The following is a 25,242-nucleotide window of genomic DNA, read 5'->3' on the forward strand; positions in this document are numbered from 1 at the left end:
ACTAAATTCAATTGTCTCCTAGAGATTCAGAAGAAATCTCAAGAATGTTATATGGTGTGCAGGTTACTTGCCAAGATAGTCTGCCAAGATTCTTCCAAGATGAAATTATGTATCATATGCAATCCACATTCATACAGCTCTATGTCAACAGCCTATCATTTCTTAGGATATTTATGAGAAATACCAGAAACAAAATTTGTACAACGTAACTAAGATCTCCATTAGGTCTCCCAAAGATGCAAATCCCTTAGGAAACAACGTTCCTTAATGATCTTACTGAAAACAAAGATTAAAAACTGATATTTCTCATTAACATGTTTTATATAATTTGCTACATCTTACACTTTTCATAATACAAATATAACATTTCAACAGAAATTAAAATGTGAAATTATAATTATTATTATTATAAACTCTTATACAGAATATAGTTTAAACGTTTAGGATTGGTGAAATATTTGTAATGTTTTTTTTTTTTTTTTTAAAGAAGTCACTTATGCTCAGCAAGGCTGCATTTATTTGATCAGAAATCTGAAAAAAGAGCTTAAAATCTCTTCATTAGACTATTTTAATATATTTTAAATTGTATTTTATTCCTGTAATGCGAAGCTGAATTTTCAGCAGCCATTACTACAGTCTTCAGTGTTATGATCTGATGCTCAAGAAACATTTATTATCAATGTTGAAAACTGCTGTGCTGCTTAATATTTTTGTAGAACAGTGACACTTTTTTCAGTATTCTTTGATGAATGGAAAGTTCAAAAGAACAGCATTTATTTTAAATAGAAATGTGTACATCTGTAATATTCTAAAAACAGACCCTATTAAAACAAAACACTCTTGACTCACACAAGTGCTAAAAAAATATGCAAGCGCAACACAAAATACTCAAAACTCAGCAGAAACCTCTGGAAACCCCGAAGCAAAACCCAGAAAAACTCACCAGATTTTGCGAGGCATCTTACCCGGTAAGAGGTGCACCCAAAATACACTGCTCTCTTCCTCTCAGTCTCTCTATTTCTGTCTCTCCCTCTCCGTCCTTCCATTTCTAAAGCATAGTCACATAACACTAAGCTTTATTACATAAACAAAAGCACCTGCATAAACAGGCACACACACAGGGCCTGATTATGCCGTTCCTCTAATGTGGCCCTGTCCTTCAGGTGGAGAGCGCCGACCATTTACTTTGTAGTTGCAGATGCGATTGGGGGTGGAAGAGGCTGGGAGGAAATTCTGTTCCGAAAAGCACAGCCTTACATAGTCAACCAACCTGGACACACCAACCTGTTCTTACACACACACACACACACACACACACACACACACACACACACATTTTTTTGATGGTCCTCGCTTTGTAAACTCATTTCCATGGAGACCAATATAAATAGTAAGCAGCGACATCAGGGATTGTTATTCACGACTGCAAAACACACACGGAGACACAAAAAGAAATGTGACATGATCAAATCTGAACGTATATAAATGTGAGCATGTTGTCCTCACACACACAAACACACACACAAAGGCCACCTGTGCTACTCCACAGCGGGGGACTTTGATGTCAGTGGGTTTCTGTCTATACTGAGCTCACCGTTATTGCCTCCACTCCTCCGCTCGCCTCTCTTTTATCCCGCCAGACAGGCTGATAGACACTTGAAGGTTGAGACGGTCATACAGAACAGGCATGTGTAAAGATCTCACACCAAAGACTTCCCACAAAGTCGGATTAGAACGGACACCGAGAGTGAAATGATTGCTGGATCAATTGCAGATGTATTGATTGAATATTCAGATGTGTTATTAAGACAGAGATTTAGATGGATTGAGTTTTTTCAACACACACACACACACACACACACACACACACACACACACACACACACACACACACACACACACACACACACACACACACACACGTTTGTTTTTGTGAATTGTGGGGACATTCCATAGACGTAATGGTTTTTATACTGTACAAACGATATTTGCTATCACCCTACACCTTCCCTACACCTAAACCTAGCCCTCACAGGAGACTGTGCATATCTTTACATTCTCAAAAAAACGTATTCTGTATGATTTATAAGCCTTTTGAAAAGTGGGGACATGGGCAATGTCCTCATAAGTCACCCTCTCCTTGTAATACCTATGTCATACCCATGTTATTACACCAATTTGTGTCCTGATATGTCACAAAAACAAACACACACACACACACACACACACACACACACAAACACACACAGACTCACCGGGCTCTCAGGGCGGCAATGCCGGACTTGTCAATCCTGCAGAGCCGGAAGGGGAAAAGAAAGAGAAGGAAAAATTACTGAATTAAAAAATAAAATACCAAAATCATTGCTGCACTGTTTGAGACAATTAGATGCACGCCATGTGAACACTTGAACCTGATTTTTAAGATGAAAATGCATAGCATAATCTAGAATATTATTTTCATACAGTCTTTTTATATACAAAGTAAGTATTTTAAATCCAATTATAATTTTAATTTTTTTTTTACATTGCCAGTCAAAAATTTTTAATGTTTTTTTTTTTAACTCACCAAGCCTGCATTTATTTGATCCAAAGTACAGCAAAACAGTAAAATTTTGAAATATTTTTACTATTTAAAATAACTGCTTTTTATTTGAATGTATTTTAAAATGTAATTTATTCCTGTGAATAAATTACAGCATCATTACTCCAGTCTACAGTGACATATGATCCTTCAGAAATCATTCTAATATTCTGATTTTCTGTTCAAAAAACATTTTTATTATTATTATCAATATTTAAAAGAGTACATTTATTTTCTGAATTCTTTTATGAATAGAAAGATCCAAAGATCAGCATTTTTCTGAAATAAAAAGCTTTTGTTGTTTTATACACTATACCATTCAAAAGCTTGGAGTGAGCATAATATTTTTTTGTAGAAATTGATACTTTTATTTAGCAGGGATGCTTTAAATTGCTCAAAATTGATGATAAAGACATTTACAATGTTACAAAAGATTTCTATTTCAGATAAATGCTGTTCTTCTGAACTTTCTATTCATCAAAGAAACCTGAAACAATTCTATTCAGCTGCTTTCAACATTAATAATAATAATAATAATAAAAAAATTCAGCAGCAAATCCAATTATTAGAATGATTTCTGGAGGATCGTGTGACTGGAGTAATGATGCTAAAAATTCAGCTTTGAAATCACAGGAATAAATTAAATTTTACAATATATTAAAATAGAAAGCAGTTATTTTAAATAGTAAAAATATTTCACATTTTTACTGTTTTTGCTGTACTTTGGATCAAATAAATGCAGGCTTAGTAAACAGAAGAAAGTAAATCTTACTGTTCAAAAACTTTTGACTGGTAGTGTATATTATCATCATTTATTCAACTGTCATCATTTTATTCAAATTCTAGGGGTATCAAGCTCCAAAAATGACAGAAAAGCACCATACAAGTATCACTGAAGTGGTTTCTAAGATGCGTTCACTATATTCAAAATCTTCTGAAGTTATATGACAGCTTTGTGTCTTAATTTACTAAAAAGCTTGCTCTTTGTTACAGCTCTCATAATGTTCTGGAAACAGCAGGATGAACGCCTTTCAAAAATTGCTTTTGAGTCTCGCTGAAGAAGTCAAATACAACATGCCTGGGAAGTGATGATGGCAGATTTTAAATTTTTAATTGAACTACATCTTAAAACATTATAAAGTCAGAACTGTAATTTACAGGTTAGCAAACATGCTGTGATAGTGCTATAAAATAAAACTAAATAAAAATAGATAATATAAAAAAAACTAAATAATTTTAAGTACTCTTGTTCTTAGTCTTTTTCTGTGTATTAAATATTTACTGTGTATGCAGATCTGATGTAAGTCTATATTTTATCTAAGGTTGGATCTACATCTGTCTAATTTGTTTCTCTCTGCTAATTTCTTGAGTTTTTTTTAATTCTACTGAGGCCTAATTACTGCTATTAGGCCTGATGTGGAGAACAGCATGCGGTTTATCATTTCAGCTAAATGAGTGATGAAGCAAACACACGCTGATAATTTGCTGGAACCATGGAGAAAGTGTTTATATTTCTGTCTCACATGCAAAAAACACTTCAGACCTACATCAGCATATCCCTGAGGAGTTTCAGAGAAGCTTTCGCATAGACTATGGACATTTCTAACATTTTGCCCATTTGAATATGTGAACATTTACAGCCCAGTGATGAAACAACAATGTTCTATTCCAGTCAGAGGGTCAAGCGTCAATCATTCACCTTTAACCCCTTTAGCACCTTAACCTTAAATTAGTGACTAAATGTAGATAAATGTGTATTTTAATAAACCAAGCGACCCTCACACCAGAAGGAAAAAGAAAAGAAACCAGTTCTGCTAGACTTTTATTTGATTGTGTTTTGATTATTTGTCTCATCAAAACATGCTCTCTTCAATGAAATTCATATTAGGCTCACTGCAGCCAGTGATGCTGATGCAAGTAAAGGTCTGAGATATGAAAACCGGTATCGTCATGGTCCCAGTGGTGACGCAGTCATCTAATCAGTGTGTATTGTCAGATATGGCAAGCTTTGTCACTGCCGGTCACTATCAGAACATCAGCACTGGCCATCCATGCAGCCACAAGGTGCACCAACATTACAACCACAACAATCTGTATGTTCATGATGGACTGCAGCTGCATTAAAGGTTGTATCAGCGATTCTAGGCTGAAACATAAAGTGTCAAATTCAGCTGACCTTTCTTCAGGATCTGCTTGCTGCCTGCCCCATAAATTGGCTTGAAATCACTGATACAACCTTTAATGTGTAAAAAGTGTTGCTACAAAGGTTGGTGTGAATTTCTGTTCATTTAAGATGCTCCGCAGAGTTAATTTTCTTTCTTGAATTGCATTTAGTCACATATAATCATCTCCTTTTTTCCCTCTGCCATTTCCTTTTTTATTTCCTTCCCCTCAAAAGAAAATTTCTGTCAACTATTCAGCTCAGATTCTATGTTTTGCAGAGTTCATTTACTGAAGCATTACATTTTGATTGTCAAAATAATATTACAAATAATAAGTGTTTTGTTAGGAGAAAGACTTTGAAAAGCTAGACTTTGAAAAAATAACAATAGACGATAAATATATATTTTTTAAATCTAGCTACTAATCAGGGTTGCCAGGTTTTCACAACAAAACTTGCCCAACTGCTACTCAGACTAGCCCAAAACTAGCCCAGTCACATTTCAGAAAAAATTACATTCAGCGGGTAAATTCCCCTTTTTTTTGTCAGGGTTCCCCTGGTAAAATATGCATTTTAGTGGCTAAATATCACATTACACATTACTTACTTCAACCCGTAGACATAAAAAAAATCCGCCATAACAGTGTTAAAGTTATTCCACGGAAAAAACACTGACTTGACAAAACTGCTACAAATTTATTAGCATGCATATGTGTGATGTTTGCTACTAATCAGGGTTGCCAGGGTTTCACAACAAAACCTGCCCAGTTGCTACTCAAACTAGATCACAATTATCCCAATCATGTTTCGGAAGTCAAATACACATTTTTTTCAAAATTCGCATTTCAGGAGCTAAATATCACGTTATTATGGTCGCGGATCAACCCGTGGACATAAAAAAACAACCTGCAGCATCAGTTTTAAAGTAGCCCAATTCCATGGAAAAACGCAGACTTGGCAACAACTTCTTAGTATGCATATGTGTGATGTTAGCTACTAATCAGGGTTGCCAGGTTTTCACAACAAAACCTGTCTAGCTGCAACTCAAACTAGATCAAAACTAGCCCAATCACAAATCAGAAGTGGGTCTCCTGGTAAAAATTGTGTTAGAGGGGTACATTTTTTGGCAGGGCTCCCCTGGTAAAATTCATATTTAAGGGGCTAAATATCAGAATATTAGGGGCTTTTCAACCCCCGGACATGGAAAAAAGCATGGCAACAGTGTTATAGTAGCCTAATTCTACAGAAAAAAGCGGACTTGGCAAAACTGCTACTAATTTATTAGCATGCATGCATATGTGTGATGTTAGTTACTAGTTGGGTTTTCACAACAAAACCTGCCCAGCAGCTACTCAAACTAGCCCAGTCATGCTTCGGAAGGGGATCCCACGATAAAACTACGTTCAGGGGGTAAAATACACATTATTTGACGAGGGTTCCCCTAGTAAAATTTGCATTTCAGGGGCTAAATATTATGTTATTAGGGTCTCTTTAACCTGCAGCAACAGTGTTAAAGTAGTCCAATTCTGCAGGAAAAACGTGGACTTGGCAACACTGCTGCTAACTTATTAGCATACAAATGTGTGATGTTAGCTACTAATCAGGGTTGCCAAGTTTTCACAACAAAACCCACGCAACTGCTACTCAAACTAGCCCAGTCGTGCTTCGGAAGGGGGTCCCCCAGTAAAATTACGCCCAGGGGGTAAAATACACATTATTTAGCGAGGGTTCCCCTGGTAAAATTCGCATTTCAGGGGTTAAATATCACGTTATTAGGGTCTCTTCAACCTGCAGCAACAGTGTTAAAGTAGTCCAATTCTGCAGGAAAAACGTGGACTTGGCAACACTGCTGCTAACTTATTAGCATATAAATGTGTGATGCAACTGCTACTCAAAACTATCCCAGTCATGTTTTGGAAGGGGCTTCCCTGGTAAAAATTGCATTTGAGGTATAAAATACACATTTTTTGGCAGCATTCCCCTGGTTAAATTCGCATTTCAGAGGCTAAATGTCACGTTATTAGGGTCACTTCAACCTGTGTACATGAAAAACAAATGGCAGCATCAGTTTTACAGTAGCCTAATTCTGTAGAAAAAAAATCACAGACTTGGCAACACTGCTACTAATTGTGTGTGCCTGCTGTCATTGTGAAAGAAATTACTATTTTTCTTCAGCAAGGATGCACTGAAGCAATAAAAGGTGACCATATTTATTTATACTGTTACAAAGTTCTGCTTTTTTTAAACTTTCTATTCATCAATGAATCCTGAAAAAACATTTTTCACAAAAATATTATGCAGCACAACTGTTTCCAACAATGTTAATAAGAAATCAGCAAATTATAATGATTTCTGAAGTTCATGTGACACTAAAGACTGACGTAATGACTGCTAAAAATTAAAATAAATGAAAATTAAAAAGTTATTTAAAATTGCAACAATATTTCACAGTATTACTGTTTAAACTATTTTAATGGTATTTGAACAGTGACTATGCATATGTATGTACAAGTCCATTGTTTTCTAATCATACTTTATTTTCAAAAAAAAATAAATAAATCTCTATTATGTACACAAAATAAGCCTGGCAGCAACTAAAAATATTTTCTTTTTCTTTTTCATATTTTGGCCTTGTAAAGAAAACATCACCCCTAAGCACAGTACAAGTTGATTTTCACCTTTCATAAAGGCTAAAAGATACTTTGAAAGATCTATTAAAAAAAAAATTAAAGGAAAACTCTTAAACGTAATCTTTTACTAGATGGGCCGTTTTGCCTAGCCTGATGCTGTACTTGCCCGGAATGTCTAGAAAAATATCTAAATTGAAATCTCTGAAGTGTATTATGGAAAAGGAAATATGGTCATGTACAATTTGCCATCTTCCAAGAAAGCAAGTAAAATCATAAATATCTGAAGGATTATTTGCAGGGCTTTCTATTAGCAGAAAAAACATTCTGTACCTTACAAAACTCAAATCCACTGAGTTCAACTGTACTTTACTAAAGCACATTTTTGAGTCAGATTTGAAGCCAGATGGAAACAAAAAAAAAATATCCTACCTTCCAAAGCCCCCAAATGACACACATCTTTTCCTTCTGTACATGCTGACCACAGCACCTTCTCTCTTTCTTTCGCTTTCTTTGTCAGTGACGGACAGAAGACTTCTCTTTCCACTTATCTAGGGGAGGCCACCAGGGGGACAACAGGGGAGGAAAACTGATGCCTCCTCCTACCTGTTTCCCACTCCTAACCGCCCACCCTTCTCCACTTCAGCTCCCTCCATACTTTATTAATGTGTCTATGTGTGGCTTTTTAGGTCACACCAGCTACTCATTACTTCCAGCTGAGTACCAGCACAGGAAGTACAAAGCCACTTATGTAATGACTTTTAACCAATTGGTCCCAAGGTGATTTTTAGTAGATTTCATGATGCCATTTCCCCTTAAATTCACAAAAGTTTAACAATGAATATCTAATAGGCTATTTAGACCAATATAACTCCGGCATGTGTGAAATTGCTTTCTACTTCAAAATGTCATGTTTAATTCAATGTGCCACTTGACATTTCTTTGCAATTATTTGTCAAATTTAGCAATTTTAAAGTAAATCGTAGACCTTTTTTTCAGTATGAACACGTCAGTTCAATTTTAAACTACTATAAAGCACATATACATGATGCTAGTGCTGGGCAGTTTCACCAAAAATCTATACCCTATCACATTTTTTAGGATTCTTCCAGTTTCATGGTTTACCACAGTTTTTATATAACTGTTCCTTTATATAAATCAGAATGCATGAAACAGCTGCAGAACCACTGCATTTTAATCGCAATCCAAACAAACATGCTAAATACAGGATTATCAGTTTTTTTATGTAATTTAGATTAGTATAATTTTTTAATTGAAAGCGAAAAATAGAACATTGTGACTTTAGATTTATGAAATGATGCTACATAAAATATACAGTCAAGCCCGAAATTATAAATTCCCCTGGCAAATCCTGACACAGGCTTCTCCCAAAAGATAATAAGATGATGTACGAGAGGCATCATTGTGTAAAAAAAAAAATTACTCATCTTTTATTTACATTTGAACAAAAAGTGGCATGTCCAAAATTATTCATACCCTTTGTTTAATAATCAATAGAAAAGCCTTTATTGGCTATTACAGCAATAAAACGCTTCCTATAATTGCTGACCAGCTCTTTGCATGTCTCCACTGGTATTTTTGCCCATTCATCTTTAGCAATGAGCTCCAGCTCTTTCAGGTTGGAGGGTCTCCTTGCCATCAGCCTGATCTTTTGCTCCTTCCACAGATTCTCAATTGGATTTAAGTCAGGACTCTGGCTGGGCCACTGCAAAACATTAATGTTTTTGTCTGCTAACCATTTCTTCACCACTTTTACTGTGTGTTTTGGGTCGTTGTCGTGCTGAAATGTCCACTGGTGCCCAGACTGCCTGATGTTGTTGTTGAGAAATTTGATGTATTGCTCCTTTTTCATGGTGCCGTTTACTGTGATTAGGTTCCCTGGTCCTCCGGCTGAAAAACACCCCCAAAACATTAGGTTCCCACCACCATGTTTGACAGTGGGGATGGTGTTCTTTTACGCCAAATGAAGGCTACATTATTGTGGCCAAACAATTAAATTTTTGTTTCATCTGACTATAAAACAGAAGACCAGAAGTCTTCTTCTTTGTCCAGATGAGCATTTGCAAAGGCCAAGCGGGCTTTTGTGTGCCTTATCTGGAGAAGTGGTGTCCTCCTTGGTCTGCTTCCATGGAACCCAGCGGTGTGCAGTGTCCGTTGGACTGTCTGCCTTGAGATGTTGCCATCAGCAGGGCCCAGATTCATCAGGATGGCCTTGGTGGTGATCCTTGGATTCTTTTTTACCTCTCTCAATATCCTCCTGGCCAGCACAGGTGTCACTTTTGGCTTCCGACCACGACCACAGATGTTTCAGAGTGCGGAACGTCTTGTATTTTGTTAATAATACTTTGCACTGTAGCCACTGGAGCTTCAAAACATTTAGATATGGTCTTATAGCCTATTCCTGACTTGTGAGCAGCCACAATGCACAGCTGCAGGTCCTCAGTGAGCTCCTTTGTCTTAGCCATGACTGTCCACAAACCAACAGCAGAGAGCTTCTGTTTTTCACCTGTTGAGTTGATTAAAACAGCTGTTCCCAGTGAAACAGGGTAATTAGGATGATTTAGAACAGCTTGGACTATTTGGAATGGTATAGAACTTTTGATTTTCCTATAGACTGTGACAGTTTGCAAAGGGTATGAATAATTTTGGACGTGCTACCTTTTGTTCAAATGTAAATAAAAGCTAAGAAATATTTTTTTCCACAATGATGCCTCTTATACATTATCTTATTATCTTTTGGGAGAAGCCTGTGTCATTTCCGGTCAAAAGAAACTTGCTGCATGGTTGAATAAAAGTAACTTTAAGTCAGAATTTGCCCGGTGGTATGAATAATTTCAGGCTTGACCATATCTGCACCAAACATAAACAGCAAACGGGCTGAATAAGACGCAAATTCACTTTTTGACAGCAGATAGCGCTTATTAACAAAACAGCGTGTCACGTATTAACAGTACTTTAAAGGATAACTATTGCCAAAATGCAACCTGGGCTGTTTTTTTTTTACTGTAAACGAGACAAACTTATATCTAAAAGCATAATTACGACAAACGAGCCATGTTTGAGATTGACCGTGATTTCATTTTGTGGTCAATGGCCGGTGAATGGGAGTACTAAGGGCATAACTTTGAGCGCATCAAAATCGATATTTTTACAACACTAAGAAGGCTCGACACACCATGAAACTTTGCTCGAAGTATCGCCTGGGTCTCTACACATGAACTCCAGCATTGAGAACATTGTTTGTGTACACAGAGTTTACTAAAAAGAAGGTTTTGAACAACTCACTTTCACTGTTTGGGTTTCCGCTCGCGGCCGTCTTGCCAATGAAGTCATTCTCTATATGATTTAGCAGCTTCCACACGTTTTTTCAGCATAAATTAGCAGAACAACGTATTCAGTTGTACATTAACAGTGCAATCCATGCTGTTGTTTACATCTGAGTGTCGCCAATATGGCTGCGCCTCCGGGTAACTGATCAAATCGTTACACTGTCGCATGATGCTAAACCTAAATCCTATCTCTCTCTCTCTATTCATCTGTGTTGTTTATAGAGCACAACACATTTTGTTCAGGTAGCCTATTGTAGCGGTGCATTTTGCTAATGAAAATAGATGTAACAGCTTGAAATCATTCATTTTCATTTCCTCATTCCCTAGACAGCTGGAGAGCTTTTTAAAATAAAGAGAGGACAAATCATGATCGCTGTGGCCATGCACTTCTCTCCCGCACCCTTGCATTAACATCCGCTTCAATAATGATTAATGCCGGCCATGGCGGAACATCAATATATGTGGTAATCAGACAAGTATCACTTGAACTTTCCTCACCGGCTTTGTGATTCGAAACGAATGGAAAGGGTGAGAGGTTTCATGGCGGGTCCCAGGCATTGATTAAAAAAGGATTTGTTCACACATGCTCACACATACAGGCAGCCGCACTCACACACAAATATGACAGACGTGATCTATCTAAGTGCATCAGACCCTGGCGAACAGCTGTAGCGTCATGGCAGACAGAATGCTGGCTGTCAACAGTCGACAAATTCAAGGCCATTCCCCATGGTGTGAAGTCAGAAGCTCATAAAGCGATGACTCAGCATGGGTTGAAATAGTCTGATGCCTGATATACTGAATCCTTGACTGTCTCTTGTTATTGACACATTTATGTAACAGAGATTGTGCATGAAAGTAAATGAAATTGATTCAAAACAAATTCAGTGAAAAACATGGTTTGATCTTTAAATTACGTTCAGCCATTTAGATATTAAAATTCTGTATTATTCTGTCTAAATGTGACCCTAGGGTCAATTTTTGGAAATTGAGATTTGTACATCATCTGAAAACTGAATTAATGAGCTTTCCATTGATGTATGGTTGTTAGGATATGACGATATTTGGCTGAGATGCTACTATTTGAAAATCTGAAATCTGAGGGTGAAAAAAAATCAAAATACTGAGAAAATCGCCTTTAAAGTTGTCCAAATGAAGTTCTTAGTAGGGCTGGGCGATTCTTTCGATTTTGTCGATTAATTCGAATTTGTGTTTTAAGACGATTTAATTTTTTATCAAATCGAGGTATCGCGATTTTTTTAAATAAAAATGTTAGATACATTGTAATTGCAATGGAAATAATTAATAATTAATGGTGCGCCTAATTAACCGCTGTATTCAGAAAGGAAAACAAATAACGCCTTCTGGTAAAATAACGCGAGTCACTAAGGGGACATGATTAGCTGCTTGCTAGCAAGTTAGCCTGTTACATTACAGTACATACAATTTCACTTACCACATAAACAGAGTAGAGAGATGATTGAAGACAATGGCGAATTATTTGCATATCAGGGCTGTAGAGTCCGACCTAATTTGTCAATGGTGCGACTGAAAAGAATCTTAGGTCGCACCAGTGCGACCAGCAGTTCAAGGGCAAAAAAAAAACTACTGCGTACGACTATGAAAAAATATTTAGGAGCATCATGTGCGACTGACCCGACCAGCATATTTGTATTTGCGCTGAGTGGAGCTTCAAAGGTTTCTATGTGTTTTGCACGTTGACTAATGTATCTCAAGTGTAGAGAGAGTAAATAAGAGACTGAATGGGCAGTAGCTTTGTTTATTATAATAGAGCTTTGTGATATTGCGAACTAAGATGAGTGACAGCTTTTAGTCATTTTTAAGGGAGTTTGTAAACGAGATATTGATTTATTATAACAGTTATATAAACAAAAAGTTATTATTAAGTGACTTACATTGTCTGACTATAACACTATTGCTTGATTTTGCTCTATTTCGTCGTCAAAAGTGGTCTGAAACAAGTCACAGCTGAGCCGCTGCGCATCTCCACTCAAACACAGCGGTGTTTCGTTTATGAATGAACGTGCGTTTTTAAACGAATCTAGTGAAATGATTCAATTTCCCATTCATTAAGAGTCACTTGCTTTATTCCTGAATGAACCATCCGTTCGAACGAATCAAATGAATGATATGATTCAGTAATTAAATCAGTGTCTTACCACCACCTGCTGGCAGATCGTTTCAGTTATTTAAATCATTTAATATTTCTGTGTTCAAAATTGTATATTTTTGTATACGATATAAGTGCAAGAGAAAAGCATGGAAATATATATTTTCCTCCCATATCATATTTATTTGTCTTACAAACATTTACTGTGTCTGGTATGATAAGAATGGGGCCTGGTGGAAAGCGATCACTGATGCAGTTGCAATGTATATTGCAAAATATATGGTGCCCATATATATTGTGGAAAAGCTGGGGTTTCTTTACATGCTAAAAGTAGTAGGGGGGAAAAAACGATTTAAATCGTAAATCGGATTTTTTGTGAAAAAATCTGGGATTTTATTTTCAGGCCATATCGCCCAGCCCTAGTTCTTAGCAATGCATATTACTAATCAAAAATTAGGTTTTAATATATTAATGGTAAGAAATTTACAAAATATCTTCATGGAATTTGATTTTTACTTAATGTTCTAAAGATTTTTGACAATTGGCTAAGAGAAAAATCTATCATTTTGACCCATAAAATGTTTTTGACTATATAGCTACAAATATACCTGTGCTACCTAAGACTGGTTTGTGCTCCAGGGTCACAAATGAGACACTAAAAGCTAAAATCAATTGTTGAAATAAACCTTCACAATATTACTACACAAATCTTTATTTACAATTGCAAAAAATCTTTTTTTACAGTAAATGTACGGCATCGACTAGCCATATACTGAACACTGACCACTCCATTGAACATTTTACCTTTTCCTCTCTAGAGACACAGCAGTATTTCTTAGAAATTTCTTAGATAAAGAAGAGTGAAGGCGCACATGTTGTGAATGAGTAATTAGAGAGAGATAGAGGGAAGGAAAGAAAGGGAAGGCAGCATTAGGCTTAGCGCAGTGCTGCAACTTAACTCAAGGTTAATCATACCTTGTAAAAACAGTGAAAAGTGTGAGGCAGGAAGTGAAAAGGTCCCTCTCTTACACATTCATCTAATTTGGAAACCACTTGTTTCCTGAATCTCATTTTCAAATGTCCTTTGAACTTCCTGCGGCAACTTAACTCAGTCCAATAAGAGTAAATGTAAAACTACTAATCATGCAAAATACAATGATGCTCAATTTTACCACAGGGCAAAGACATAAGTAGCCTCTTACCAAGGCTGCATTTATTTGATCAATACTTTAATTTGATCAATACTAACAATGTAAAAGTCTTTACTACCATGTTTGGAAGAATGAATTTCTTTAAAAAATTCTAACTGACCCCAAACCTTTGAACAGTAGTTTAAATAATAAACATACTTTAAACATATTATTAACCAATCAAACTCTTAAAACTATCCTTAATCTCAACCCTACCCCTAAAACTAGAGGCAGTGATTGTTAATAGTGTCAAGCCTAACATAATTGCTAATCCTAAACTTAATATATACATTTTATTGTTGATTTAAATGTTACTTCAGAACAAAGTGACAGTGTGTGTACTTGTGTACACTTTGTACTTGTGTGTACATTTTGTACTTCAGAACAAAGTGACAGAACAAAGTGTCCTACTCGAATGGGACATAAAGCATGACAACTTGAACTTATTGATCAGGTTTGTCTTCCATTGTTCCTGGAACAACATTCTTTAAAGGGTTAGTTAACCCAAAAATGAAAATGAGCCTATTATTTACTCACTCTCAAGGCATCCTAGGTGTAAATGACTTACTTCTTTCAGACAAATGTAATCAAGAGTTTTATTAAAAATTGTTGGCTCCTCCAATCTTTATAATGGCAGGTGGGTGTTTCTTTTCAACAGTCTAAATCAAGTAAAATAAAGTGCATCCATCCATAGTGCCCCGGAGTTGTGTGAGGCACTTGTTATTATGATTGGATGCACTTTATTGGACTTGTTTTGGACTGTTGAAAAGAAACACCCACCTCCTGCCTTTATAAAGATTGGAGGAGCCAACAATTTTTAATAAAACTCTGATTGTATTCGTCTGAAAGAAGGAAGTCATATACACCTAGCATACCTTGAGAGTGAGCAAATAATGGGCTAATTTTAATTTTTGGGTGAACTAACACTTACACTCAGTCCCACATTAACCTTAACCATAACTACTTTTATAAATGACAAGTTGATAAGAATGTTTTACCATAACTTTTTGTCCTAGCCAGCCACACTTGAAAACTAATGAGGGTCAGAATATTTATCACTCGGTTGCTCCGCCCACTCTGATATCTTACTGGTGTAACATCCTGCTTCTCACAACAAATATTTTCACAAATTGAAACTGCAAATTGAAAATACGTCTAATGGAAACAATTAAATTTTGCAAAAATGCATATATCAGAAGAATATTTTATGGTTGATAGGTGGTTTTTCAGGGAATTCGAAAAAGTAATATTTTGCAAAACTGCAATGGAAAAAGCTTTTCGCATTTACAGATCACCTTGCGTATGTAAACGTCACATGATCATTTTTTAATGTACTATCACCTCAAAAAAATACATCAAATGTGGCCGCTTACACAAGCATTGAGTACACTCGGATTAAGCTCGGATAACCCCTTATTTACATTGCACAAGTCTGTGCCATGTTACGGCTCCAACAAGGCCACCAGAGCTGATCTGATCGCGACCACTCTAGTCAATGCTTCAGTTTCAGAAGCACCCCAAAAGCAGCTTTCCATGCTGCTTCTGTAAAGATAGATGCCTACGTCTCCTACTATTAAAATTTACAATTAGTGCGGTGGGTGAGATATATGTTATCCTACCAACATCCATTTCCATGACTTATCATGAAAGGAAAAAATAGCATTTTAGTCGCATAACATTGGTTAATGGAAACACAGCTTTTTATCGACATCTATAAAATATCGCAAAAGTTTTGCACAAATCTGTAATGGAAATGTACCTAGTGTCAAGTTCCGAAGCACTTTTGCATTCAGTCTGAAAACATTTTGCATCCCTCCTGGGATACCAGGACTAAAAACCTGTTCACACTAAGGATGCTAACTATAACAATAATTATTATAACTATGACATTTTAATAATGATTTTAATTCTATGAGAAAAGAACAGAGAATCCACACTACAGCTATACTAATTAACATTTATGCATTTGGAAGACAATATTATCCAAGCAACTTACATTTCATTTAAGGTACACATTTCCTCAGTTCATGATTTCCCTGGAAATCTAACCCATGACATTTGTGTTTGTAGTATCACGCCCTATTGTTTGAGCTACAAGAAGGCACAGAGGAACGATATCATTAGAATCACTTTCAGAGCCATTTTTCCAGCTGATAAAAAAAAAAAAAAAAACATTGACAGCAATTAGAATCCACTTGACATTAAAGGGCACCTATTATGCAGAATCCACTTTTACATGGTATTTTGACATAAATGTGTGTTGGCAGTGTGTGAACACAACCAGCCTACAATGATAAAAATCCACCCACTCCTTATTTTTGAATCCCCATTGAACCAAACCAGTCTCATTAGGCATGCAGTTTTGATTCTCAAAGCAGTGTAACATCACATTGTTTAGTTCCCGCTCACGGCACCATAGTTTCCGCCCTCAGCGAGTTGTGTTTGGTTGTATACTGTCCTCCATTTTCTCCACACTCAAGCAGCTGTAACGTCAACAATGTCTTGTAAGCAATCCTGGTGTTCTGTGTTTGGTTGTAAGACTGAACATAAGAGTCATAATTTTCTCCCTACATCTGAGCCACTGAGGATGCAGTGGATTACTTTTGTTTTTGAAGGTAATGCGCCCCAAAATCTACCTAAATACATTTATGTCTGTGCAAATCATTTCACTCCAGGTTGCTCCAGGTGAATGCCATGTCATCGCCTTGGAATTATAAGGTTCTATCTGACATTTTTGTCAGAATTGAGTTATTCACATATTCTTATTCTGTGACAAATTATTTACATTATGTGATGGGTTTTTTTTAAGTTGTGTACATTTTAGGACTTTTTATTTAGAAAAGAAAAAGGTTCTATCTACAAAGTCGAACTATAACTTGGTTCTATAAGGTTCTATCTGTGAGTCAATCAGCTCTTCGAATGCAAACAAGAGGACCAATCAGGATCAACTTTCTTACTCACAATTACCGTTACCGGCATAAAACAAATAATATTATCTGCAACTGGCTTGAATGGCTTTACTGCAGAGCAATTGCATAATAATGAAATATAAGTGTCACTGTCGTTTGATGGTAAATGTGGTCAATAGCAATCAAACTGTTGTTATTAAAGATGTTGAAAACGTTAGTTTTGCGAATATGGTTGAATATGGCTTTTTGTGGAATAAAGTCCTGGTCAGATGGATTAGAGTAGCTGCTTTTTTTTAAACTATTGCTGCAATAAAGTCTTTAATTACCCACTATAATTATAAAATTAACATCTGCTGTGGACAAAATATTCAGCATTGCCTTTTTTAACTTAAGAAAAAAAGATTTGTCTTAAAATATTAAATAAATGTGATAAAGAAAGCATTAAAGCATTAAATTGACCTTTCTCATACATGTTGACACATTGTTACAACAGTAATTTATGTTTTAAAACAAATTATAAGTAAACTACTTTTATTTCTTGAAAATTGTTGCTTTAATTAATGTTTTGCGAGATAGAACCTTATAATTCCAAGCAGAAAACGACTTTTTAGAATTAGAAGGTTCTATCTGCATTTGACCTGTTCCCAAAATCCCCATTTAAAAATTTGAGAGGGTCTTGATATTGTACATTTAGAATACATTTAGGGTCTCTGTCATTCTCATGTAGGAAAGAGACTTGTTCCCCATATAATTTTTGCTATATAGAATGCAAAAACTTTGAAGCTCAATATCTCAAAACCACTCGGAACGCAGATAGAACCTTATAATTCCAAGGTGACAATGTTGTTATAATGCTTAGCTAACGTTTTTACCGTATTTGTGTACGCACATTATCATTATTTTAATTGATCAGTGCCAAACTCTGTAACATCGCTCTGTTTCGTCCCACTTTTGGTGTGTTTGGCTTTCCATATATGTACGTCTGAACACTGGTTCTCTTGCTCTCAGTCATGTTTCTTCTACTGACTCACTGCAAAGCAGAAATGTATATGCTACACCCTCTTCTGAAGACGTGGTGGGGATATGCAGCTCATTTAAAGTGATACACACCAAAACAGCTCTTTTTTAGACACGCCCCAAAAATGACATTTTCCAGATGTTATAAATAAACAATCTGTGGGGTATTTTGAGCTGAAACTTCACAGACAGATTCTGGGGACACCCAAAATCAATGTAAAAAGGGTGAAAATAGGTGCCCTTTAATGAACACAATTTAAAGCAGCAGACAGCATAACTGCAGTGCTATAATAAACAATATTATAGTCCGCTGGTGTGGATCTTTATAGTCATCATTCTTTCCCTCTAAAGCAAACATCAAAATGCTTCAGGTGCAACAAGGACTGTGATCCAGCCCAAATCTTTAACCATTACACCAAAACACACTAGATTTGCATTCTGGAGTTCTGCATTCTGCAGTCACTAGGGTGTGTGGCACGCGTTGCAGATGTGTTGAACAGTTTAAGCGAGGCGCTTGGCATGATTGTGCTCTACCTAATGGACTGAAGACAGTGTTTTGTGGGCTCCAGCAGCCCTGAGCCAAGACTGATGGGGCTGTTTTCCAGTGCTGCCGCTAAATGAACGGCATGCTCTCTCATTAGATTAGTGGGTAGAGAGGGGGTCGTATCGCTCACAGGCAGCGCTCACACGATCTGGCTCATTAGATCTACTGTCTGGGCTTCCCCTTATCTGTCTCTGGAATCAAGCCACCAAAACCTGAAATCAGGACAACAGATTCTGCTTTGCTTTTATTCCACCTCATTATTTCTTCCCATCACCTCTCCGTAAAACCTTCGGGGGTGTTTCTACTTAATATTCTGGTCTCCGTCTACTCTTTTTTATGTTTTTGATATGTTGTCCTCTCTTCAGCCTCATCCTTAACTTCTCTCTCTCACAAGGCCATCTCACATTTGGACTTCATTAGCGATGAACGCCGCTCTCTCACCCATCTCCGTGGTGTGCGAGAGGATTTCGATAACCATGACAAAGAGCTCAGCTACTACACCCACTCACAGCCTGCAACCCGTTTACACCCACCCAACCAGCACATCAAACACATTCACATATGTGTGCGCGCACATACAGAAACAAATGCTAGTTTCTGCAGTGCTTCGAGCTCTTCATGCAGTGCCTTATCTTTTTGAGCTTACAGAGAAAGATGGATAGCACAGCTCTATGGTATGTGGTTTATGAGCCTCGCTCATGTTTTTGTTAGACAATCTTGATGACTTGTCCGATGCTCCTTTCTCTTTTCTTTTTATGCTTTCCTTGAAAAACTTACCCGAGACAAAATGAAACGTAACAAAGAAAGAAAAAGATGAGACCAGTAAGACGTGATAAGATGACAGTGTAGAGAAGAGACGAGATGCAAAAAAACAGAAGATCAGAAAGAAGAGATGAAACAAGAAAGAAGAAACTAGGCAAGAAGAGACCAAGATCAAGAGATGGGACAAATAGAGAAAAGACAAGAAAATAGGACAAGACAAAAAGTAGCGCTTAAAAGAAAAGAAATAGGAGTAGGAGTAGAGACCAGATGAAAACAAGACAAAATAAACAAAAAAAGATGAGATGAGCAAAAAAGTAATGATGTAAGATGATGTGAAATGAGACAAAGACAGAACGAAACAAAAACAAATCAGACAAAATGAGAGGAAAAAGGAGATGAACAGGTTAAATAAAACAAGAACAAAATAAAAGGAAATGACAGGCAAAAGGAAAGATGAGATGAGTAAAGAAGAAATGAATATAAGATGATACAAGCACAAATGAGACCAACATGAAACAAAACAGAAAGAATTAAATGAAATTGGACAAAAAAAGACTTTAGACTAGGGCTTCAACGATTAATCGAACGATGTTGTGAGGCGCGTTTAGTCAATGAAGCCGGTACTTTGAGTAGTAAATCCCCATCATGTGCGTTCAGCTGGAGCGGCAATTCAAACACCCCGCCGTAAATCACTGACAAGCCACGCCAAATCGCGCTCAAAATCGAATTCGACAACATCGTTCGATTAATCGTTGCAGCCCTACTTTAGACCAGATGAAAACTAGACAAAACAACAAAACAAACAAAAAAGATGGCAAGGGTGAAATGGAACAATAAAAGATGAGTAAAGAAGAAGAAATGGAGTAGAGACCAGATGGAAACAAGACAAAACAAACAAAAAAGATTTAAGGGATGAGATGAAACAAGTGATGACTCAAGAAGAAATGACATAAGATGAAACAAAACAAAACAAAAAGAAATTAGACAAAATGAGAGGCAAAAAGAGGTGAGACCAGATGGAAACAAGACAAAACAAACAAAAGGATTGAAGGGATGAGATGAAACAAGTGATGGCTCAAGAAGAAATGGCATAAGATGAAACAAAACAAAACAAAGCAAAAAGAAATTAGACAAAATGAGAGGCAAAAAGAGGTGAGACCAGATGGAAACAAGACAAAACAAACAAAAGGATTGAAGGGATGAGATGAAACAAGTGATGGCTCAAGAAGAAATGGCAGAAAATGAAACAAAACAAAACAAAGCAAAAAGAAATTAGACAAAATGAGAGGCAAAAAGAGGTGAGACCAGATGGAAACAAGACAAAACAAACAAAATGATTGAAGGGATGAGATGAAACAAGTGATGACTCAAGAAGAAATGGCATAAGATGAAACAAAACAAAACAAAAAGAAATTAGACAAAATGAGAGGCAAAAAGAGGTGAGACCAGATGGAAACAAGACAAAACAAACAAAAGGATTGAAGGGATGAGATGAAACAAGTGATGGCTCAAGAAGAAATGGCATAAGATGAAACAAAACAAAACAAAACAAAAAGAAATTAGACAAAATGAGAGACAAAAAGAGGTGAGACCAGATGGAAACAAGACAAAACAAACAAAAGGATTGAAGGGATGAGATGAAACAAGTGATGGCTCAAGAAGAAATGGCATAAGATGAAACAAAACAAAACAAAACAAAAAGAAATTAGACAAAATGAGAGACAAAAAGAGGTGAGACCAGATGGAAACAAGACAAAACAAACAAAAAACATTGAAGGGATGAGATGAAACAAGTGATGGCTCAAGAAGAAATGGCATAAGATGAAACAAAACAAAACAAAGCAAAAAGAAATTAGACAAAATGAGAGGCAAAAAGAGGTGAGACCAGATGGAAACAAGACAAAACAAACAAAAGGATTGAAGGAATGAGATGAAACAAGTGATGGCTCAAGAAGAAATGGCAGAAAATGAAACAAAACAAAACAAAGCAAAAAGAAATTAGACAAAATGAGAGGCAAAAAGAGGTGAGACCAGATGGAAACAAGACAAAACAAACAAAATGATTGAAGGGATGAGATGAAACAAGTGATGGCTCAAGAAGAAATGGCATAAGATGAAACAAAACAAAACAAAGCAAAAAGAAATTAGACAAAATGAGAGGCAAAAAGAGGTGAGACCAGATGGAAACAAGACAAAACAAACAAAAGGATTGAAGGGATGAGATGAAACAAGTGATGGCTCAAGAAGAAATGGCAGAAAATGAAACAAAACAAAACAAAGCAAAAAGAAATTAGACAAAATGAGAGGCAAAAAGAGGTGAGACCAGATGGAAACAAGACAAAACAAACAAAATGATTGAAGGGATGAGATGAAACAAGTGATGACTCAAGAAGAAATGGCATAAGATGAAACAAAACAAAACAAAAAGAAATTAGACAAAATGAGAGGCAAAAAGAGGTGAGACCAGATGGAAACAAGACAAAACAAACAAAAGGATTGAAGGGATGAGATGAAACAAGTGATGGCTCAAGAAGAAATGGCATAAGATGAAACAAAACAAAACAAAACAAAAAGAAATTAGACAAAATGAGAGACAAAAAGAGGTGAGACCAGATGGAAACAAGACAAAACAAACAAAAGGATTGAAGGGATGAGATGAAACAAGTGATGGCTCAAGAAGAAATGGCATAAGATGAAACAAAACAAAACAAAACAAAAAGAAATTAGACAAAATGAGAGACAAAAAGAGGTGAGACCAGATGGAAACAAGACAAAACAAACAAAAAACATTGAAGGGATGAGATGAAACAAGTGATGGCTCAAGAAGAAATGGCATAAGATGAAACAAAACAAAACAAAGCAAAAAGAAATTAGACAAAATGAGAGGCAAAAAGAGGTGAGACCAGATGGAAACAAGACAAAACAAACAAAAGGATTGAAGGGATGAGATGAAACAAGTGATGGCTCAAGAAGAAATGGCAGAAAATGAAACAAAACAAAACAAAGCAAAAAGAAATTAGACAAAATGAGAGGCAAAAAGAGGTGAGACCAGATGGAAACAAGACAAAACAAACAAAATGATTGAAGGGATGAGATGAAACAAGTGATGGCTCAAGAAGAAATGGCATAAGATGAAACAAAACAAAACAAAACAAAACAAAAAGAAATTAGACAAAATGAGAGACAAAAAGAGGTGAGACCAGATGGAAACAAGACAAAACAAACAAAAAACATTGAAGGGATGAGATGAAACAAGTGATGGCTCAAGAAGAAATGGCATAAGATGAAACAAAACAAAACAAAGCAAAAAGAAATTAGACAAAATGAGAGGCAAAAAGAGGTGAGACCAGATGGAAACAAGACAAAACAAACAAAAGGATTGAAGGGATGAGATGAAACAAGTGATGGCTCAAGAAGAAATGGCAGAAAATGAAACAAAACAAAACAAAGCAAAAAGAAATTAGACAAAATGAGAGGCAAAAAGAGGTGAGACCAGATGGAAACAAGACAAAACAAACAAAATGATTGAAGGGATGAGATGAAACAAGTGATGACTCAAGAAGAAATGGCATAAGATGAAACAAAACAAAACAAAAAGAAATTAGACAAAATGAGAGGCAAAAAGAGGTGAGACCAGATGGAAACAAGACAAAACAAACAAAAGGATTGAAGGGATGAGATGAAACAAGTGATGGCTCAAGAAGAAATGGCATAAGATGAAACAAAACAAAACAAAACAAAAAGAAATTAGACAAAATGAGAGACAAAAAGAGGTGAGACCAGATGGAAACAAGACAAAACAAACAAAAGGATTGAAGGGATGAGATGAAACAAGTGATGGCTCAAGAAGAAATGGCATAAGATGAAACAAAACAAAACAAAACAAAAAGAAATTAGACAAAATGAGAGACAAAAAGAGGTGAGACCAGATGGAAACAAGACAAAACAAACAAAAAACATTGAAGGGATGAGATGAAACAAGTGATGACTCAAGAAGAAATGGCACAAGATGAAACAAAATAAAACAAAAAGAAATTAGACAAAATGAGAGGGAAAAAGAGGTGAGACCAGATGGAAACAAGACAAAACAAACTAAAAAGACGAAAGGGATGAGATGAAACAAGAAGAGAATAAGAAAACACAGAATAAGAAAAGAGAAAAAGAGACAAGACAAAACAAAACAAAATGAAAAAAAAGAAAACGAGACAAGATGAGATGGGGCAAGACAAAAGACCAGGTGAGATGCAAAACAAAACAAAACATGAGAAAGGCCAAGCAACAAATGAGAAGCGATGAGTCGAGGTGAAAAGAGACTGGATTAGAAGAGAAGAGACTAGATGAGACAAAACAAAAAAAGAAAGAGAGAGGAGAGAGGAGATGAGATATGTTGGGAACAGAAAGACAACAGAAAAATGAAAAAAAGAGAAACAAACTAGATAGAGTACAAGAGACTAGTCGAAAAAAGAAGAGAAGAGACAAGATGAGAATAAATAATATGAGAAAGAGAATTATCACCCTTCACTCCTGCCTTCACAGTGACTCATTCTCCACTTAAATTTCTGTTCATCACTCATTCCCTTAAGCAAATCAAGAGAGGGCAGGTACAGAACAGAGGTACGGAGGGGGAGGAAGCAGAGAAAATGAGCTGTGGAGCGAGTGCGCCGCAAACTAATGAGAGACCGCAGGGGGGGAAGACAGCGAAACAGACTTGTGAGAAAGTGAGAAAGTGAGAAAATGAGCGATGGAGAAAAGATTGGATGAATACGCCAATAACGGAAGTATAAGGACAAAAAGGAGAACAACAGAGAGAGAAGAAGAGGCTGATGTGCATGGCAGGAGCCACAAAAGACGTAATTATGGCGTAAAGCTGAACTGTGCATCCTGACACTCTCGCACTGGAGAAGACAGGAACATACGGTCCATTTACCACCAATGTACGTGCATACAAGTAATCGAACTAAAATTACACTTAGGAGGAACTCAATCTACAGGTTGCAATAATAGCCGCAGTTGTTCAGCAGAATGTTCTGTCATGTTAAACCCTAGATCATATTTCGTTTCCTGCTACAACCACAAGGAAATGTGACTGTGTATATATTTAAGCTGTGTATGAATGATGCTAACCCTGTTTTACATCTTTAATGCAGAGTCCCTTTCATTTTATCAATACACGCGTGTCTTTATGATTTATGATCGCTCTCTGTTTACCAAATCCCGCACAGCCCATGCAGAATGACTCATGTGCATCATCCAAATACTTTATTTTTTTTTCTAAAAATTGAGGCAAATGTCCTTCTGGCTGCCACAAACAATGGCATACACTAAGGGAATGAGTCACTAACGCCACACACACACACAAGCAAAAAACAAGCTGTTAATTTAGATACCTGAATATGTTTTTAATATCACATGGTTGCGGTTTAAGACTTTTTCAGAGAAAATGTTAGAGTTTAAAACTCTAAATTAGTTTAGGGAGCCTGATGCAACTCACGGACATGATGTATGGCTCCCAAAAACAGCAAGTAAGAAAACAGATACAAACACACCCTAAGATGCAAAGCAACAGTTTAGTCAGGACCCATTCAAACCCACACACTGCTGTTCATTAGTGTGACAAATGTCCACCAGGAAATACGCTTTACTCTCCATCAATCATGCACTTGAATATCTATTAAAACACCACCTTACCTTGAATCTGCCATCAGAGGCTCTCAGGACTGAGTAAACACAGCAGTGCTGCATGAAACGACTGGTTCAACACGAGTGAGGAGAGAGAATAGCTCAGGGAAATAGAGAGAGAGAGAGAGAGAGAGAGAGAGAGAGAGGGAGAGAGAACAAAACTGTGGAGGGAGGGAAAAGGATGAGAGAATGTGAGCGAATCGTGAGGAGAGAGAGAAAGCGAGAGAGAGAGAGAGTGTATATGTGTGTAAGAATGCAGGTAGTAGTTGTAGTAGTTGCTATGGCATTGTA

General features: G+C 36.5%; 1 protein-coding gene across 1 annotated transcript in view; it reads right to left on the reverse strand.

Moving 5' to 3' along the window:
- Positions 1-25,023, reverse strand: part of rap1gap2a (RAP1 GTPase activating protein 2a) — a 109,941-nt gene extending 84,918 nt beyond the window's left edge. The window contains exons 1-2 of the mRNA XM_073818436.1: positions 24,961-25,023; positions 2,256-2,291 (exon numbers count right to left, since the gene is read on the reverse strand). Coding sequence (XP_073674537.1) covers positions 2,256-2,291; positions 24,961-24,974 — 50 coding nt within the window. The 5' untranslated portion in view covers positions 24,975-25,023. The remainder of the gene's footprint in view (positions 1-2,255; positions 2,292-24,960) is intronic.
- Between the last annotated feature and the right edge of the window lie 219 nt (positions 25,024-25,242).

The sequence above is a fragment of the Garra rufa genome, chromosome 14, assembly GCF_049309525.1.
Source record: "Garra rufa chromosome 14, GarRuf1.0, whole genome shotgun sequence".
NCBI classification, from domain to species: Eukaryota; Metazoa; Chordata; class Actinopteri; order Cypriniformes; family Cyprinidae; genus Garra; species Garra rufa.